The following is a 21,318-nucleotide window of genomic DNA, read 5'->3' as shown; positions in this document are numbered from 1 at the left end:
GGGAGGGAGGCGGGGGAAGGAGGCAGGTGTCACCTCACCCTCGCTGAGTCAGAGATGGGGAGACCCAGCCGGTGGGAGGAGCAGGAGAGACTGGAAAGATCCTGAAACAAAGTAAGGGAAGTGCTTAGGAAAGGGACGGCTCCTCACGACCCCCTGGGCCCTGCTGCCTGAGCCGAGGGCAGGAGAACGCACTCCTGTGAACTCTCAGAAGGGTGACAGGGACCTTTATAGGAATAAGTGACTCCACGATGCTTGACCACAGTCCTTTCCCTCCCTGTGCCTCATTTTATATATCTATAAAATAAAAGGAATGGTGTCTGCCTCACACAGATATGAGGATTAAACAAATTAGCACGTGGGAAGCACTTGGAGCAATGCCTGGTACACAGTATTATTATCATTTCTTTCTTTCTGGTGGGTAAGGGGTGGCAAATAATCCACTATGCCCTTATCAAATATAAAAGTATTCTCAGTGGTTCTGTAACATTTCACTTTGCCTGTGGAAAAAAAGATGTAAATTATTTCAAACAGACATGCACATACTTTAAAATACTGTTTATTTAAAAATCAGCACAGTAAAAACTGCCACACAAATAACTTTGAGCTATCAGTGACAGACGATCCTGTCAATTCAAGTATACACATCTGACTCCTCAAATTAAACCCTTTAATTTCCTTGAAGCATTTTTAATTCTGAGGTTATATAAGATTAATCAAGAAAACATTAACATTAAAAAAAAATCAATTTTGTACAAATAAGTGGGATCAAGCAGCTTAAATTATCATCTGGAATACTTGCACTTCAGAGAAAAACCCCAGGTGACACCACTATACATATATATGTTACAAAAAAGATTCACATTATCCCATGGGGCATGGCTCACATCATTCATGCTTCACATTTCTCTCACAAGCCTTGGGCAAAACACCAAGGGACCCTTTTTCCGGCAGTGGCCTTATTTTCACACACACCCCTTTTTCTGACTTGTTTCTGAAAACACAGAGGCTTTTCTCACGGTAAAATATGACTTATAAGATGTTCGAGGACCAAGTTATTACGGTTCTTAAGTTTCTTCCTTTCTCTGGAGACCCAGACACGGGGGTCTTCAAGTCATTCAAATCCATCCTCTCCCACAAAGGTTTCTCTGCGGTTCCGAGATGTAGAAGTGTCTGACCTCACCAGGGATGGAAGCGAGCTCTGGACCTTTCACCAGGCACAAGACAAGGCCAAGCCCACCCTTCAAATTTCCTCTGAATTCAGAGAAAGTTTTGTATACAGAATATGCCGACCGAAAACAATGGAAGACTTTGAGGAACTGCACACAAGAAAAATGTGTGCTACTGTTATGCACTGATAACTGGTGCTTCTTACTACTGAGCTGCAACAGAGCAGAGGTTTGCAGTACAGCCTAAGTCTGGGCTCACCACGCGTCTGAACCCAGTGGGGACAAGTGTCCTGCTGGGAAACTGCCAAAGATGAAACAGGAGCCAGGTGATGGGACAAGACAGTAATTGCACTTTTGTTGGCACTGATCCACCCACAGGTTCAACAGCAACTTGAATCCCTGTATGAAATATACCCATCTATTATTTTTCAAAACATTCTGATCACCAAACTTAGCCAGTGGGTGAATGTATCAATAGGAAAACCATACATTCAGAAAATATGTTGTCATAATCGATTCCTGATTCCTGGGTACTAATCAATGTATCACATTCCGCCATACACTACTAGAACCACTGCCATGACAATGGCAAAATGCAGTGAGGAGGACCTCACAGGCACTTCCTTCTTTTCAGAGCGCGGCACCTTCTGGGCCTGGATGGACAGCTGAGGCCTGAGGATCAACATTTGCTGTGGCCACTTCTCCAGTGCGACACGGGCCCCGTCTTGGAGAGCCTTCAGGCGGCAGCCTCTAAGAATTCTGAGGTGAACACAGCTTCCGCATAATCTTCACACACATCCTGAAGTTCAGCAGCCACGGACCCCAGAGCTTCATCTATCAGCTCTTCTGAAAAGCTGGAAGACAAACAACGCAGCTGAAGGTACGTGCAGCCAAAGAGGGGCGCCATCCCCTTTACTCAGCTGGAGAACACACCAAGTCAGTTCGAAGATTTAAACGGGAACACAAAAGGCCAAGAAGAGCCAAGATACTTCTGAAGAAGAAAAAACAAGGTGAGGCCTTGCCTTCCTGTATATTAAGACGGTAGCACTTAGACTCTACAATCAGGCTAGAGGGAGGGGCCTGTACTACATACAGGGAGGGGCCTCACCCTCAAGGTGGGTGCAACCAGAGGTGACCAGAAACTAACCACCTGCAACCCAGCCCCAGCTCAGCTCCACCACGGACAGCTGCCTGACTGCCCAGCAGAGACAGCTGCATGCAGGACACTCAAGTTTGTGTTTCCCTCTTTCTCTTAACACACACACACATGCACGCATGCACACGCACAAGCACATGAACCTTCTTCCAAACTGTTTGAGAGTAAGTTGCAGACTTGATATTCCTCAAGTGCTTCAGTTTACATGACCTAAAAACAAGGACATTCTCTTAAATAACCGTAACTATAAAAATCACATTAACACTGATGCAATACTATTATCTCATCTACAGACCTTTCTCAAAGCTTGCCAACTGCTCACATAATGTCCTTTAAAAGAGAACTCTCCTAGTCCAGGGTCCAGCCTGGGGCCCCACGCTGGATTTAGCCATCGTGACTCTTTACTCTCCTTTAACCTGGACTCGTTCTTCAGCTTCTGTTTTTCAGGACCTTACTTCTTAAAGAGTAAAATGTCCCTCAGTCTGGGTTGTCTGATGCTCCCCCACGGGTAGAGTCAGGTTACATGTTTTTGGAACGAATGGCACAGACGGTTGTGTCCCCTCAGTGTGTCTATTATCTTCTCACTGGTGAGTGTGAATTGCTCTCCCTTGGTTACGGTGATGCCTGCCAGGCTTCTCCCTTGTCCAGCGACTATTTTCCCTTTGTGACGAACAAGTACATGTGGGGAGATGCCGTGTGATTATGTAAATACCTTGTTTCTCATCCAACTCACCTGAGTCAATGAGCACAGAGTTGCCAACACTGATTTTCTAATTCCATCCTTCCTTCTCCACCAAGTAGCTGGCATTCTACAGAACAAAGAGCTTTCCTTTCTCCTTTATTTATGTATTCATTCATTCATTCATCATTCATTCATTCATTCATCATTCATTCATATAGGCTTGGCCTTGGAGACTCTTTATTCAATAGTTTGTAATCCATTACTACTTTTACTTATTTTGATACTAAAATGTCCCAGTCTGGCCAGTAGGAGCCCCTTCAAGCTGGCTCCTGGGTCCCCTTGACATGTCCCCATCATTCTCTGAACACTTCCTCTCTGGCACATGATGTTTCAGGCTCATCTTACATTTCCCAGCCCCAGTCCTGGAATGAGCCATTTCTCCGAGAAGCCCTGGTACCTTTTCATGGAAAACAGTTTTTAGAAACACAGATCTAGGTACTAAATGTGTTTATTGCCACTGGTGCCACTGTCAGGTAGACTCAGACAGACGCACATACTCCATGTGATGTTTCCCTATCTACCAAAAACTATAAACTCATAAAACCTCCAATGCTAGGTCAACAGATGACTCATTCTAGCCTTGCCCCAGAAACCCAGCTCTTATTACTCACAATATACTTACTTATTTGATCAATCCTACGATACAGAGAAGGTAATTTTAGAATCATTAACCCATGCCACCATGTAAAAGAAACCTACGTGCCAGAATCTAGTATGTGTTTACAGATTTTTGTTTTTTGTCTTTAACCAGAGAGCACAGAATCAAAATACCACGTTCAAAAGTTACTCTGACTAGTTCTTATGTGTCCCGGCTCCCTTTAGAATGATCTTGTTACTGGACATGCAGTTAGGTTCATGTTTCTGTTTGTATCCCCACTTAGGGTCCCCCTTCATTGATTTGGAGGGATATATAAGAAACATTAACACGGTTCCAAAAGTCAGAATTATACAAAAGAGGTAAACGCAGAAAGTGTTACTCGCCCTCTTCTCCTACCCCTTTTGCCCCATTCCCCTCCCAGCTCTAACACTCTACTATCTCCCTGGCTCACGTGCTATTGTTACTGTGTTTTAAATGCATACACACACCCACAGGACACCAGTTTATTGTTTTATACAGTCAATATTCACTTACCTACATGACTGACCTTTTTAAAAATTCACACCTTCCTATATTTTTGACCTTTCATCTGTGACTGGTTTTGCTCTGGCTAAAAAAATATCCATTTAATATTTCCTACAATAAAGGTCTACTGATAATGAATTTTCTCAGCTTTGTCTGGAGGCTCTCTTACCTTCCTTCCTGAAATACATTTCACTGGGCTTAGAACTCCAGGTTGGAAAGTCTCCTCTTTTAGAATTTTAAAAGATATGCTAGATCGTCCAGCTTCCATTGTCTGTTTCCTTTTCATTCTTCCTCCAGCTGATTTTAAGATCTTCTCTTTCTCTTTGCTTTTTCAACATTCTTATGACATGCCTATGTCTAGATTTACTTTTCTTTTTGTTGCTTGGGGCTTCTGGAGCTCCCTGAATTTATAGCCTGATGTCTTTGTCATTTTAATGGCTGTGCCCAACGGTAATGGCTGTGTCCAACGGGCCTACAGTTTGGAGCTACTGTAGTTCCTGTGACTGTCATGTCCCTCTGCTGCCTGGTTCTTCTCCACCATATACCAGGCATTGTATTTGAAAATTCTAAATGTAATTTAAGTCTAGGATGATGTTCTGTACACTCAGAGGAAATTTACGTTAGCTTCTGCCTCATGCCTGGCGGACAATAATCTAGAACCACCGCGATACAATCTGCAGAACTAGATAATCTGGAGTTGAGAGGAGTCCAAGAGGGGCTGCCGGCATCCAGGTCACCCTCACTTCAAGGTCCCCAACAAGTTAAGGCAGGTTCCCCAACAAGTGAGGCAGGTTCCCCAGGGCAACTCCCCACCATGGCAAGCCCGAGTACCACCCTCTGTCTTCTGATCTGGAAATGTCACTCAAGGTGCCCTGTCCCCCCAGAATGAACACTGCAGTGCCAGGCAGGGGCTAACACCACCCCCCATCTGCCTTCTCCACGATCCTGCTCCAGTTATTCTGCGTCACCTAGTTAACTTCCTGATGCCTTCCAGCACTTACGCTTTATTTTTAATCTAGCATTTCTATTAAGAGTTACCGCAGTGGGAGAAGTGGTCCCAATTACCCTGTGCGTCATCCAGTGATTACCTTGTTTCTGTACTTGCTTTGCTTTCCACATTCCTATTGCGAATTCTTCTACATTATGAAATCATCATACTATGAAATGCCAAGGCACTCCTAATGCATTCAAACACATTAAGTAATGTATCTGTTTTCTTCTTTTTGACCTTCCTCACCCTGCTGTCCCCCTGCGGGAACCATTCCTCCTGGAGTTCTTTCCTCCTACTCCTGCTCACTGAGTTCTTGGAAATAGCTTTGGCCATTTTTCTGGAAGTTCGCTGTCGGAGTCTAAGTTTCCTAAATCCTGTCTTCCTCTTTCCCAATGTGCACCTGTACTGGTGGCATGCACCGTTCATCAGCTTACTGAGAAAGTACATGGGGACTAGATTTTTGGAAACTTTGCACTACCCTGATACTTAACTGATGGTTTAGCTGAGCACTGGATTTAGGTTGAGTTTTGGAAGCATGCTCTAGTACCTGCTAGCAGCATTGCTCCTGAAAACTGTGTGCCATTCTCAGTCCTGATTATTTGAACAGGCCAAGTTTCAGCTCTCTGGAACGTTTTATCATCTTTTCCTTACACTGAAATGTTCAAATTTCCTTTTCGAATGATGTGCCACCGTGTGTTCTGTCTTATTTGTTCACTCACTCACTCCGTCTCCATCTAGAGACTAACAGTTTTCTGGGAAATGTTCTTAATAGTATTTCTTTGATAATTTCCCATTCTTCCATTTTCCCTATTCTCACATTCTAGAACTCCAATTATTCAGATGTTGGATGCTATAAACTGAAAATCTGTGTGCCCTCTATCCTACCCGTATCTTAAAGCCTAATTAATCCCCAAGGTGATGGTATTTGGAGGTGGAACCTTTGGGAGGTAATTAGGTCATGAGGGTGGAGCCCCCATGAATGGGATTAGTGCCCTTATAAAAGAGACACAAGAGAAGATCTCTCTTGGCCATGTGAGAGTACAAGAAAACACTGTCTGCAAAATAGGAAGCAGGCCCTTGATCTTGGACTTCCCAGCCTCCAGAACTATAAGGCATTAATTTTTGCTGTTTAAGCCACTCAGCCTGTGGTATTTGTTATAGCAGCCTGAGCTAAGACATTCGATTTCCTAGAATAATCCTCTAACTTTAAAATCTCTTCTTCACTATTATCTAACCTTGGTTTGTTTTTTTTTAATTCTACTTGCTGAGAGATGACTTTTTCTTTGAATCCTTCTAGTGAATTTATTTCAGCCATATTTTTAATTTCTAAGACCTTTTGTTTTATTCTTTGAAAGTTTATTTTTAATAATATCCTGTTCTACCCTGGCTAGTGTGGCTCAGTTGGTTGAGCATTGTCTCTTGCACCAAAAAGTCACTGGTTTGATTCCCGGTCAGGGCACGTGCCCAGGTTGCCGGTTTGGTCCCCAGTCAGGGTGTGTGCAGGAGGCAGCCAACCAATGTTTCTCTTTTTCCCTCTTCCTTCCTCTCTAAAATCAACAAAAACATATTAAAATATATATATATCCTGTTGTTTCATGATGAAATACTTCACTTATTCTCTGAGAATATTAATTCTCATTTGTTTCTAATGTTTTGTTCTCCTTCCTGCACTGTCTTGGCTTCCTCAGAGATCTTTTTATCTGTACATAAGGCTATACATCTTTCCTGGCTTTCACCAAATGTCCCCAATATTCAAGAACCAGAGCGTCACAGCCTCCTATTTTCTGAATTAATCACACCTATGCCTTACGCGCATCCGGTGCTTCTCATGCCTGCGTTTTACCAGGTGTTTCTGCATAAATCAGCCTGGTTCTTGGCTTCACCCTCACCAGGTACTTGGCTCTCTCTGGTTTGCTAAGTCATTTGCTATTTGTCTAACTGCTTTATGGCTTTCAAATTCCATTGCTATTTCTTGTTTGTTGTCATTTACAGGTTCATGCCTTTTATTTATTCTTTTAGTGACATATAGTTGGTTAGAGATATAGGATAAAGATTAACGCATATGTTCAATCTATCTTTTCACCCAGAAGCCTCCTGATTTGTTTTTTAAACCAGGAATCCTTACAAGTTTGCTTTCACCACAAGCATCACCTAAGCCTTTCCTTTCACCATCACTCACTTATTTACATCCAGGTTACAGTATCTGCTCCCTTTGATCACTGAAACAGTGCTTTTCCTCAGGTGTAAGGAGAAATGGAGACATTAAAGAAAAAAAAAATCTAAGTTCTCCCTCACACAAGAGGCTATTAAGTGAAGTCAACTGTCTTAGGATAATTTTTCAAGATCTGATCAAGACACCTCTCGCTTTGGAACACTCAAATCAGAAACAAAAGCAAGAGATAAAAAACAGAGCTAGAAAATTCAGATGCCCTGTCATGTGAGGGCCAAAGAACAGCAGAGGAGGAGGACACCTGCAGAGGCCCAGGCGTATTTCAATAGCTCCGTCCTCTACACTGTCACCTATTACTCCATATAGGTTGAGAGCGCTTTCCCTACTGCAACAGACAACTATGAACAAAGTGTATCATTTATCAAGTGGTAGAACATACAAGGAACAGTCTATCTTCCTTGGCTTGTTTTTGGATTTCCCAATATGCCAGTTAACTTAACCACCCAGACAGGCTCTGGGCAAACAAGAAAGCATGCTGCAGGACTCTGTGTTCACACAGAAGCAAGTCAAGTTTACCTCCTCTCCTCCCCCACAAAATAAACTTCTACCAGAACCAAAGAGCTCGTATATTAAAGGGGAGTTTTAGGACCTCAGGTTAAACCTGGGGGATTGATATAAATGATTATCTCGGATCCCACCCAGAACTCCACTAAAATAAAAGGAAATAAACAAATACATCAGTCTACAAGGAGAAAAATAAGACAACGGTAGATGAGAAATGTCCAAGATTTTCTGAAAATAAAATGCACACAAAAGAATCCTAACTCAGCAGGACAGAGGGAGCTGAAACCCAGGAGCCTGTCCAGAGAGATGTCAAGGAAAAGCAAGCTGATTTGTCTCACAAAACAAAGACTCGGGTAGTAAGAGTACTGAAGCTCATGAAGGTGGAGGGAGGTACGGGGTAGGAAATCAGGGCATGGGTTGAAAATCTGCAGAATGAGCAGCTAGATTGATAGGTCTCCACCCCTGCTCCTGGCAGCTAAGTGACAATCCCTCCACCTCCACAAATGAAGGAAGGTGTAGATTCTTTGGAAAAAATAAACCCATAATTTTAAACTCACCGAATCAATCAAGTATGAAGACAGAATAAAGATACTTTCAAACAGGCAAATGTCAAGAAATTTCCCCCAATACACAAAGCAAGACATGCTTCACCAAAGGAAGAGAGTAAACCGAGAGAGGGCACAACAAGGGCACCAGGGGTAAAAGCCTCTGACCTGGGAGGGGGTCATCCTACACTCAGGGCCAGGAAGAAGGAAGCCCAGAGCAAGAGCCACATGGCAGATACAGAGCAGCAGAGCCAGGCTGGGGCAGCATGGAGGAGAGGGGGCCTCAGGAGAAAGTGTAGGGGTGGAGGTGAGAGACAGAGATTAACTGATCCGCTTGATCCTTGAGGAAAACTACACTGAGATGTTGGCTAGTGGGAAAAGTTAATAAATATATAAAAGAACAAGCAAATAATAAAGAGGCAATTATTAACTCCTGGAATATGTTTAAAACTTGCTCAAGAAAGAACAGAATCACAGTATGCTACTTGGCTCAGTGATAAAAAATATTTGCATGTTTATAAAAAATTGATACCCATGAGGAATTTAAACTTGGGACCAATTTAAAAAGAATGAATTAGGATGTACACATATCCTTAAATTAACCAGTTACATGAAAAAAGGTTGCCCTTTCTTCAAAACTTTGTTAGCAGTAGGGCTGTATTTCCAGACTCCACAAAGCGACTTTTCTCAGGGGAGGTGGCCCTAGAAGGAGAAGGGTTACAGGAAACACTGCAGAGCCCAGAGGCCTGATCCTATGTGCAAGTTTGTCCCAACTGTGAAGATTTCACGACCATAGGTGTTTCTGACCCAGTGATATCTTGTGTTCTTTGATGCACGTAGCCCTCTAATGGCAACAGGAAAGCCTCCCTGACCTGACTAGTGTGCCTCTGCCTAAGAAGGGGAGGCTGCAGACACACTCCTTTGGGTGACATCACCCAGGCTGTTTTACAGTCTCTTCTAGCTGAAAACAGGACGTTAGCAGAGAAACCAGACCACTAGCCTAAAAGCAACCACTGGAACTCTAAGGCTGAAAGTACAGCATGAGAACTTGGCCAGTCCTTTCTCCAGCCTTTCTGTCAGTTACATTTGGCACCTGGCTCCTAAAGAGAGGTACGTAACATTTTACTGACCTTTCAGCAATCAGCCACGGATTGAAGGAGCCCACGGCCTCATGAGAGACCATCCGGAGGTACCGCTCGTAGCGGCTGCAGTAGTCACCGATGCTGCGTCGCATGGCAGGGGGGACAAGAAGGGCAGTGCGACCCTTCCTCTGTCCAGAATCTTCTGACAGGGAGAGAGGGTGAGCCTCTCTTTTCTCCGACTTCTCCTCTGTTCCCACACTGTCATCCAGGGAACTGAGAGCAAATTAAAAGTATGATAACATTCAGCATCACCTGTAAGCAAGGGTAACCCGTTCAACTCACCCTGCTGGTTTGCCAATCAAAGGCTGCTTTCATTTCTCGCTCTCACAATGAATAAAACTCAACACGTTATCATCACCACTCAGTTTCCCCTTTTCACTGGACTAACCTTCCCCATGGTGGGAGTTCCTGTCCCGCAGACAAAAGAAGTCTTAAAGCAAATCCTGCGGTAATTATCAGTGTAACCACCATGCCAGTGTGATGCCTTCAACAGTAAAAACCAGGCTCCTTAAGATGCAACATAATCTATGCCCATTTCATAAACACCCTATTTTACTGAGCCATCTTGGAGTTTGGGAAGATCTTGCTCAAAAGACCCTCTCTGTCTTGTGGGACTTGAAGGAACACAAGATTCAACAACATCAAAGGTAGCCAATTACAATGAAATCAGAGTCTCGCTAGCGCTTACTTGCCGTTCCACGGCCTCTCCAGCACGATGTTGACGTTCGCGTTCGAGTCTTTGCGAGCTACCGTGCTTGTGATCCTGATCGGATGAGGAGGAGGGGGCCTTCCGCTTGCTGCTGCCATTTTTTGGTCTGGAAAAGAAGAGACATAAAGTGACTGCATGTAAAGAAGACTCTGCACATATCAGAGCGACCCATCAGCCAATGACCTGTGAGGAAGTCACATGCATCCCTCTTAAGCATAATGGATTCAGCGAGCTGTGCAATGAAAAATAATGCTTGTTTTAAAGGAAAAGGCGAATTTAAAAGTTACAGAGACACAGCCAATGAGGAATCACTGTTAAGAAATAACAAACTCCATCTTCAGCCGCTGCTCGCTCTGAGGAAGACTCCATGAGGAGTCTGCGCAAAGCCCGGGCTCTGCGGGTTCCCTTAGGACCCAGCCGCCATTCCAGGGTCCTCAGCAGCTGGGTTTGTTTCTTAGCCTTTAAATGGTTTGATCAAGGAGAAGGAAGAAGCCCACTTACACCTGAGCACTAAATTAGCTGATTTGATTTGTCGGTGGCATCGCTGGAAAATCTGTGTAATGATACCGAAACATTAACCTATTAACTGGACCTTGTAGGCCTGGCAGCTCTTCTGAGATCTGGACTATTTATAATTTTAAATGCATTTCAAGTGTAGGAAGATCTGTCCTTCTCTTAGGTAAGGAGAATCTCTAAGTCAAAGAACTTTCTCTAACTCATTTATATGCTTGTGATTTCTTACCATCAGGAATACTGACTGCATAAGTGGGTTTTTGTAAAATTATTGCAAATAGTACAAGCAATTTTCAATTGTTCACAGAAAGAGAAGACATACAGATTAGACCCTGAACAATCCAAAAGTCACTTTAATTTGGTTTTGTGATGTAAATGAACATACCAACTGAACAACCAGAAACATAGGGCTCTTACTATGATTCCACGATTCTGGAATCTAAGTGTCTGAAAATTAATTTCAGTTCTTAGTGTTTTAAGAGCTCCTTTTCACTGTGTCCCTAGGCTTTATGCAGAGTCACAGATAGTGACTAATAATTCAAATTGCCCTTGAAAAAGAGAACACAGAGTCCTAGGTTAAGACTGTCATTTGCATGATGCAACCTAATTTTGTGCCAATGGCTAAACCATCAGTGAAACAAATCGCCCTTTCCTCTGCTTTCACACGGAAAGGTGCCGAGGTGTCCACTGATCACTGAGCCACAGCCCGCAGGGCCGTCCCTGGGCCAGGCCAGTGCCAGGTGCAGTGGGAAGCCCACCTGAGCATGATGAACACTCTGGCCTCAGAGGCCCTGCCGCTGATCTGGGAGAGACAAGGCCTCTCCCCAGACAGCTCCACAAGGCAGGACAGGCCGGAAGCCTGTGGGAGCTCACAGGCCTGTGCGGAAGGGAGCCGAGTTCCAACCCGGGAATCCCGGGAAGAGCACTGCAAGCTCTGTCCAGGCGGGATCATGTGAGCCGGGCCTCAAGGATGGTGTCGATGGTTTCATGAGGATATGGGATTAGAGCTGGGGGAAGAACAAACAAAGGAGCAAAGGACAGAGTGCTTGAAAACGACCTGAACAGAAAGGGAACAAATTAGTACTGTGGTTAGAGGCCCATCCTTCTGTCAAAATTTGACATGGAGAACACTTTTTCTAAGACAACACCCCAAACACATATTTTTTAAAAACTATAAGTGAAACCCTGGCCAGGTGGCTCAGTTGGTTGGGCGTCATCCCATACACCAAAAGGTTTCGGGTTCGATTCCCGATCAGGGTACATGCCCAGGTTGCAGGTTCGATGCCCAGTCGGGGCGCGTACGGGAGGCAACTGACCGATGTTTCTCTCTCTCCTTTCCTCTCTCTCTAAAATCAATAAAAACATGTCCTCAGGCAAGGATAAAAAAATTATATGCGACCCAGGCTACTGTTGTAAGCTGTCTGTACCCACAATTTCTTCTCCATTCCTTAGTACTCATTGTACTTAAATTCCTTCAGAGGGAATGTTTAACCACGGTCTACTCACCTCTTCACTGAGGAGGCAGTAACCGATAAGCTGAGTCAAACAATCTGAGTAACACTTCCCGGATGAAAAGGTGATAGTAGCCTAGCAACTGTGGCCCAAATGCGTCTGTATGAATTTTTACAAGTGGGGAAGTAAAGCGAAGGTCTTTTCAACAAACAGTATGAGAACAAATGGATAACCATTAAGGAGGACAAATGAGCCGCAACCTCTACTTCAAACCAGCAGCCAACTTTATTCAAGATGAATCCTAGACCTAAATGTAAAAGCTAAAACCATAAAGTTTCTAGAAGAAAACGAGACTCTCTTCTCAAATTGAGACTAAGCAAAGGTTTCTTAGATCAGAGAAAGCAAAACCAACACAAGAAAAATTGAAAGTTCGACTTTGTCAAAATTAAAAGTGTCTTCCTGTAATAAGACACATTTGAGAAAATAAATATGTGAGCCAAAGATGGGGAAAAGTACTTGCAAACATTGAGTAGATCAGTGGCTGCCGGGTGAGGGGAGGGACAGTGGGGAGTGACTGAATGGACGCTGGGCTTCTTTCTGGGGTGAGAAAAATGTTCCAGAATTAGAGAGCAGTGATGTTTGCACAACTCTACAAATATACTAAAAACTATTAAAAGGGTAAATTTTATGGCATGTAAATTATATCTTAATAAAGCTGTTATAAAAAAACCTATTTATGACAAAGAATGAATATCCAGAATGCATAAAGAATTCCTGTAATTCAAAAATAAGATAACCCATTAGAAAAATGTTTGAATACTTCACAAGGGAAAATATAAAAATGGCTCATAATCGCTTGAAAATGTTCTAAACCTCATTAGTCACCACGGAAATGAAATGTAAACCAAAGTGAGCTATCACTACACACCCGCCAGCATGGTTACAGTTAAAGACGGACAACGTCAAATGTTAGCAAGGACATGGAACAACAGGAGCTCAATTAGATGGGAGTATAAAATGGTACGGCCACCCTGGGGAAAGGTTTGGCAGTTTTTTATAAAGTTAAGCATACATATCCCATGACTAGGCAAGCCTGCTCTTAGGTATATATCCAAGAAAAACAAAAGCACATGTTCACACAGACTATATATGAATATACAGGATGTCCCAAAAAGTATATACTTACCCTGGCCAGCACGGCTCAGTGGTCAGAGAATTGGTCCATGCACCAAAGGTCATGGGTTCGATCCCCGGCCCCAGTTGGGGCACATACAGGAGGCAACCAATCGATGTGTCTCTCTCACATTGATGTTTTTCTCTCTCTCTCCCCCGCCCCTGTCTCTCTCCCCTCTCTCTCTCCCCGCCTCTCTCCTCTCTCTCTCTACCCCCTGCCTCTCTCCTCTCTCTCTCCCCCCTGCCTCTTTCCTCTCTCTCTACCCCCTGCCTCTCTCCTCTCTAACCCCTGCTCTCTCCTCTCTCTCTACCCCCCGCCTCTCTCTCTCCCCCCTGCCTCTCTCCTCTCTCTCTCCCCCCTGCCTCTCTCCTCTCTCTAACCCCTGCTCTCTCCTCTCTCTCTACCCCCCGCCTCTCTCTCTCCCCCCTGCCTCTCTCCTCTCTCTCTCCCCCCTGCCTCTCTCCTCTCTCTAACCCCTGCTCTCTCCTCTCTCTCTACCCCCCGCCTCTCTCTCTCCCCCCTGCCTCTCTCCTCTCTCTCTCCCCCCTGCCTCTCTCCTCTCTCTCTACCCCCTGCCTCTCTCCTCTCTCTAACCCCTGCTCTCTCCTCTCTCTCTACCCCCTGCCCTCTCCCACTCTCTCTAGAAGATCAATGGGAAAAACATCCTTGGGTGAGGGTTAACAAACAAACAAAAAATGTACACACTTTGAATGGTTACAAAGTCAGTGTTTATTAACATACAGTTCATTTTCTAAATTTAAAAGAATCTACAGAAATGAATACTTGATTTTGTAATGCCTGTTTTCAAACTGATGACCGTTCTGGCCCAGGCACTGATAACGCAAAGCAATGGAACGGCAAACACCAAGAATTATTTCGTTCGGTATTTGTGTGCCCTCAATTTGTTGACTGTTGCCGGTTTGTACCGTAAACTTTATCTTTTATGTATCCCCATAAAAAAAATCTAATGGCAGTTTAGGATAAATTTTCTTTGTTTAAAGCTTAGTTTGACTTCACCCATTATTTCAAATCAGTTAAACCTGAAAAGGAGTGAAAATTAAGTGAGTTACCAGCTGTTAAAGTGTGTATACATTTTTGGGGACACTATATTCATAGCAGATTTATTTCTAATAGCACAAAACTAGAAACGACCAAATGTAGATCCACAAGCAAATGGCTAACTAGATGTGGCACATGCAGAAAATGGAATACTACTCAGCAACGAAAAGGAATGAAATGATACAAGTGTGGTAGGCTGAATAATGGCTTTGCAAGGTTTCCACAGTCTAATCCCTGGAACCAGGAACCTGAGAATGTCCCCCTCTATGGCAAGGGGGACTTTAAGAATCCTGAGATGGGGAGAGTATCCTAGATTATCAGGGTCTGCCCTAAATGTAACCCAAGTGTCCTTATAATAGGCAGCCAGAGGAAGATTTGACTACGGAAGAGAAGGCAATGTGACAACAGAAAACAGAGTCTGGAGAAGTGTGGTCATGAGTCAAGGAACGCAAGCAGCCTTAGAAGCTGCCTACGCCTTGATTTTAGCCTTTTAAGACTTGATTCAGACTTTTGACCTCCAGATGTGTAAGAGAATAAATTTGTGTTTCAAATCACTGAATCTGTGCTTTAACTTGTTACAAACTTAAATCTGTTACAGTGGCAACAGGAAACAAGTATCAGATAAATCTATAAAACATCATGCTGAATGAAAGAAGTCTTAGACAAAGAATCTATATGTATGATTCCATTTATACGAGAGTCTAAAACAGGCCTAACTAATCTGTAGAAGAAAAAAAGCACAACTGTTGCCTGGGTTGTGGGGAACTGACTGAGAAGGAGCATAAGGGAACCTTCTGAGGTGATGATAGAGTCTGTATGTTGATAGGCATTTGGATAACAAAAGTGTATCCATTTATGAAAACTCAGGAAATGGCACAGTTAAGATTTGTGCATTTTATTATATGTAAATTTTACCTCAAAGGAAAAAGAGCCATACATAGTAAACTCTAGTTGCTGATACACAAGTTGAAATGTTTAGGCAGACATGTACGGATGTCCGAAACTTACTTTGAATTGCATCCAAAAATAAGACGAATTGATAAATGGACAGAGGATAAATAAATAAAGCATACAGAGCAAAACGTTAATTGTAGAATCTACAAGGTGGGTGTTCACTGTAGAATTTTTTCAACTTTTCTGTATGTTTGAGAATTTTCAAGATATATTGTTGGGGTAAAAGTGAGGGGAACACTCACCATTTTTTTCTTCCTGCATCCAAAGATGAAGATCAGTATATACAATTTTAGTATATCTCTGACGAACTGTCTCCTGGTATTTCTTTAAAAAAAAAAAAAGTTTAATTCATAAGAATAAATTAGTTTCATTACAAACCAGAGCTAGTAAGAAAGTCATAGCTCAGCAGACACATTTGATACAGACACACTGCCAGAAATGAGCATCTGCCAGGGCAGGAAGTGATTAGTTTATGAGGTGAAGCCTAAAATAAAATGAAGCAATCAAACTAATTAATCTAATTTAGACAGCGCTGCCCACTGGAGCTTGCTGTGATGATGGAAATGTATAGCTGCCATGTCTAATACAGTAATCACAGACTAGGGACCACTCTGACCACTTGAAATATGAGTGGTGTGTTCAATCTTAATTCATTTACATTTAAATAGCCACATTTGGCTAGAGACTACCATACTGGACACTTCAGGTCCAGACAGTTACCCCCAAGACTGGGAAATCAAGTTACAAGACTGGGATAAACTATACATCTTTAAATTTTCAAAAAGCAACACGGGATTGTCTTCCCTAATATTTCTACTTAGTAGCAAAGCCAAAATGAGATTTAATCGTGGTGCAATTATTTAAAAAATGCTGAACTGGCTGTTAGGAGGCCTAGGTGGATTTTCATCCTAGCTCTGGTGGGAATGTCTTTTCAGCCTTAGCCACATCACTTACTCCCTTATTGTGTCTCAATTTCCTGCTCTGAACAACCCCGGGGTTGGGTCAGGTGATGTCCAAGACTGAGAATTCTGAGAAAAGCATTCTAAAGGAGTATCATGGAAATTAAAGAAGGAAAACTTCTCTGCGATGCGTCAGGATCACATGCGAGCCGGGAAGAAGAGGCAAAGCAACAGCATTTACAGGCTGAGGGATGAAGGAGCCCATGGTCCTGGTGTTTTCTTGAATCACATCAGTGATATCAGGGGAAACTGATAATGATCACTTCCTGAGTTATGTGCCCAGAAGTAAGCTACTAGGGGCATGACGACACATAATGTCTCATTTTATCTTTAAAAATACCCTACTTATTAGAGAGGGTAAGTGATTTATCAAGGTCATACACTTGGCTGGCAGATGGGCCAGGACTTAAAGCCAGTGGTGTGATTCTGAAGCACTGCTAATCCACAGAAACGAGAGGACCTGCACTCAGCAGAGGCCAGTCCCCCGTGGCCAACCAGAGCCTGCAGCCCCAGACCTACTTCCATTTCCTCCATTCGGCGCAACATGGTCTCCAGATACAGGCTGTCCCCTGAGGTGGCCAAGGCGTCAGGCTCCAAGATCTTAGAATGAGTCATAGCTCGGAGCTCATGAGTAGTATCTTCCAAAATATCATCCAGCTGAGGACTGTTGTATTTACAATCAACCGCAGTAGCCTGCGAAACAAGGGAAAGGGATGGAAAGGCAAAACAAAGACAACGGAGGAACTTAGATTAATTTTGAGCACAATAAACCAACCACGTGGTGATCCACCCTGCAGTTTCTTTTCTTTTTAATCCTCACCTGAGGACATCTTTTCCAGTGCTTTCAAAGAAAGAGAGAGAAGTATTAACGCGAGAGAGACTTATCAATTGGTTGCCTCCTGCCTGTGCTCCAACCAGGGCCGGGGACTGAGCCTGCAACCAAGGCTCATGCCCTTGCCCGGAATGGAGCTCAGGACCCTTCAGTCTGAGAGCTGATGCTCTAACCCTTGAGCCAAACCAGTTAGGGCCTAACTGGCAGTTTCTGTGCTAAATCAAATCTCTAAGTCAGTAAATATCAAAATCAGTAATATCAGTACAATTTTTACCAGTCACTGAAACAGAAGCATTAACCAAGTAATACTATTATTGTCCATGTACAGCAGGGGTGGCAAACATCCAGCTCACGGGCCGTTTGGTCTGACCCTACCAAGGCAACCATAGGCAGGGCTTGAAATTCAATAAATCTAGGAGCTATTTTTATAGTTAATTTTTAAGTTCATAATTTTGTATGGCCCGTGAATGATGTTATATTCAAATGGCCCTTGGCAGAAAAAAGGTCCTGCACCCAATGTAAAGTATCATTATTATCTGCTTTGCCAGTTGGTAAATCAAGTAAAGCAAGTATCTTCCTTGTTCTACACTCAGAAGAATATCCAATATTTTACATGCTACATACCCCCCAGAGAATGCACCTATTCTCTTCTGGGTCAATGTTTTTGCTTCATGACATCACAAAGTTCACAATTCTTTTCTTTGCTTGAGACTTTCTGCCTACAACCCAGGAGAGCTTGACCAGCCTTTCTTGACCTTATATTCTTGACAGTCATAAAGCACTTTACGATTTGCACAGCATCTTTATATGCATTGTACTTTCTTATTCTAATACACATCTATACTGTATACGATCATAATAGATGTCTATAATCTTCTCTGAAAGAAGTTTTGCAAAGGATGTCTGCTGCAGGCCCTCACCGGTGGCCCGTCGTCCCGCGCTCCCAAAGGTTGCAGGTTTGATTCCCAATCAGGGCACGTGCCCAGGCTGTGGGTTCGGCCCCTGGTCTGGGTGCACAGCCAGAGGTAGCCAACCAATGTTTCTCTCACATCAGAGTTCCTCTCGCTGTCTCTGAAATCAGTGACAGCATATCCTTGGGTGAGGAGTAAAAAAATGTCTGCTGGGCAAATGATCCTATCAGGCTTTGGAATGAGACATGTCTGGGACCACAGCCTGGTTCTGCTCAGTGATGCGCCTGCAACGGTGGCAAGTTTACTTAGCCTCTTGTCTGTAAAATGGGAACAGTAACCCTGTAGGTAAGTTGTAAGGATTACACAGGCACTGGCATGTCGTACGCAGAACAGTGGCTGACACAAAGGAAGGCAGTTGCAGTCGCAGCCAGTTTTAAAAAACTTTTAAGAATTCACAGAAAATGATTAACAGCCAATAAAGATATGAAGAAATACCCAATGTTAATCAAAGTTAAAGAAATCAGAATCAGTTGAATAACCAGTATGATAAAATCACAAAACTCCAGAGACAACTAAGCCAGTAATGGGGTCGAGCTCGCTGAGCTGCACGTGTTTGTACGTGGGCTGAACCTCACCTGTAAAGGACAGAATGTCAACAGCACCGTGTGCCGCTAACAAAGACTGAAAGGCCTTGGTGTGCTGACGTGGGGAGATTGCCAAGCAAGAAGCTGGGTGCAGAACCAGCATATGAGATCCCTTTGTGGGGAGGTTCCACTTTCTATATTATACTTTCTGCATTGTTTGAAGTTTTAGTCATGCGCATATATAACTTTAAATTTTAAAAAAACTCATACATTTTGGAAAAATATATTTCAAGTGCCAGTTCAGTGAGTGACAACAGCAGCAGCAATAGGCAAATATGCTGCAATGGTACCCTTCCAGAGCTCCGTCCTGATATCAGAGGTCGTGCTGTCTGTGGGTAAATCACTGAGAGCTGTATTTTACTGGTGAAGTGCAGCAACCACCTTCTCCATCTCGGAGACGCAACTTCTGAGAACCTGAGTTCATGGTCCCGCAGCCCCCTGGTCAGTCAGCGCAGCAAAATAATTCTTTTTCTTCACTGAGGTTTCTGTTTGTTCATTTTTATTCAGTTATTTATAAACATTGACTTTTTAAAGAAGACTTTTAATTCATTTTTTTTTTAGAGAGAGAGAGGGATGGAGAGAGAGAAAAATCTATAGGCTGCCTCCTGCACGCCCCCTACTGGGGATCAAGTCCACAAACCAGGCACCTGCCCTGACCAGGAATCAAACCGGTGACCTTTCAGTGCACAACTGGGCCACAAGGGCCTATAAACATTGATTCTTGATGGTGTGTTTGGGAAGCTCTTTGCAACAATCCTGATGTTTAACAGCAGCCCAGAATACTAAGTACTGATCGAGTTACTTTTCTTCTTCAATAAATTAAAGAGTATTTAATGCCTATAGTATAATTCTTACATAGAATATTGAATGTTATTCTTAATAATATTCAAACATGTCCACTTCATGGACAGCATTTATAATCACTTCATTTTTCTTTCTTATTAAAATGCCATATGGAATTGCTTCCCCAGATTAGACACCAGCCTCGTTCTTTTGCTAGGATAAAAGCATCTCTTGGTGGCTTTGCTGCACAGGATACCAAGTTGCAACACCCCTGATTTGTAAGAGCTAAATGCAGGCTTTCAGTTTCCAGGCTTAGAAGCCTCATCTCACGTGAGATTCTGTCACAAAATATTGGAACGATAAACTTATAATCACAAAGTTTATGAAAGTATCTGCAGCTAAAATACTGATTAAGAATTATAATAGGGATAGACTTTTGAAATCTACTTCCTTCCTGTTCCCAAGGTCGTTGGACTGCTGGAGCTTCATTCCAACTTCCTTCTCACTCTGAAACCTTCACACTTGCTCTGAGCACATACAGCAGTAACTTCTTTCCAAGCTGCACAAAAATTCAGTGGATGCAGTTGGCACCTTCCACTCACAGCCCCAGGAACGTTCCCACAGCTCCTCCAGAGGATGGACAACACGAAATATGTTGTTTCTGCTCTCAAATGTTATCATTTCTTTCTTGGGCTATCTTTTCTTTCTGTGAGGCCAGATACTGGTCATTATTGGGCACTCAAAACATGCTGGCTTAACAATAAATATTAGGCTCTAAGTATAAAGGAAATTAGGCCAGTAATGAGCAAAACTAGGCTGAATGAAAGGAAATGAGGACAGCCATTCTCCTGCCGAGGGCCATCAACATTCAGGGTCACAAGGTCCACTCACATTCTGTCAACAGGAGGAGAGGAAAAGAGCCACTAACAAAAACCTGTGACTCCAGAGATTTCTGTGAGCTGTTTGCAAGGCGGATCTAACTCTTAATGCTAAACACACACTGTAAGAATTAACATGCCAAATATGAAAAATAACTTCCACTTCCTGAGTAGGATAATCTAGTGTTTGCAAAGGAACATGTGCATCATTTTCCTTACACCCGGAGACATTACCACGTAATAATACCACACGCACCTCCTCTGCAGGCTGCACTGTCGCTGTGTTTACCAATGGTCGATCCTTCAAATGAGTATCTGCTCCCAGAGAAGAATTGGCTCGCTATTAAAACAGAGAAGCATGTTCATGAATTATAGAAATTTACAACCCATATTAGCACAAACGTATTCTCTAACAGAATAACTTTGGGGAACCGTTCATCAGCTTTTGCTACATTAGGCTTTTTGCAGCAATTCAAAGCACTGTCTTCATGAAAATAAATGTCAGGTGTTGATCCTGGCTTTCTGCCCCTTTTCCTCCCTCAACTTTGTAAACACTGTCAGAGTAGCTGTGTGTTTTTATGCAATTACGCCACCTCTCGGTTCCATAGTTTCCTCATTGATAAAATGAGAAGATTGGGTGTTTTGGTCTCTAAGAGCCCTACCAGTTCTATAGTCCAGAGATTCCCATGGACTCATAATAATAACTCAACATTTCCTAAAGACTAGAGCTACAGAAATTCAGTGACCTTTTCAGGGACCCAGAATGCCATTCATTCCATTTACAATGATAATATTCTTCTGTGGCCTCATCCATTTACACAAAAAGACTCTTCCTATTTACACATGGATCC

The 21,318-nt window shown here is 43.1% G+C and overlaps 1 protein-coding gene across 5 annotated transcripts in view; it reads right to left on the bottom strand.

Annotated features, from left to right (window-relative positions):
- Positions 1 to 541: 541 nt before the first annotated feature.
- Positions 542 to 21,318, bottom strand: part of KIAA0753 — a 60,493-nt gene continuing 39,716 nt past the window's right edge. For 4 of the 5 annotated variants that reach the window (XM_081161384.1, XM_081161385.1, XM_081161383.1 and 1 more), the window contains exons 13-19: positions 20,724 to 20,807; positions 17,240 to 17,260; positions 16,939 to 17,112; positions 15,703 to 15,784; positions 10,288 to 10,414; positions 9,588 to 9,812; positions 542 to 2,020 (exon numbers count right to left, since the gene is read on the bottom strand). In XM_081161384.1, the coding sequence (XP_081017510.1) occupies positions 1,903 to 2,020; positions 9,588 to 9,812; positions 10,288 to 10,414; positions 15,703 to 15,784; positions 16,939 to 17,112; positions 17,240 to 17,260; positions 20,724 to 20,807 (831 nt within the window). In that variant the 3' untranslated portion in view covers positions 542 to 1,902. The remainder of the gene's footprint in view (positions 2,021 to 9,587; positions 9,813 to 10,287; positions 10,415 to 15,702; positions 15,785 to 16,938; positions 17,113 to 17,239; positions 17,261 to 20,723; positions 20,808 to 21,318) is intronic. The other variant, XM_081161386.1, reaches the window with a different exon arrangement.

The sequence above is a fragment of the Miniopterus schreibersii genome (assembly GCF_964146895.1).
Source record: "Miniopterus schreibersii genome assembly, chromosome: 16".
NCBI classification, from domain to species: domain Eukaryota; kingdom Metazoa; phylum Chordata; class Mammalia; order Chiroptera; family Miniopteridae; genus Miniopterus; species Miniopterus schreibersii.
The sequence above is the reverse complement of the archived record's forward strand: the minus strand, read 5'-3'. Positions and strand labels throughout refer to the sequence as shown.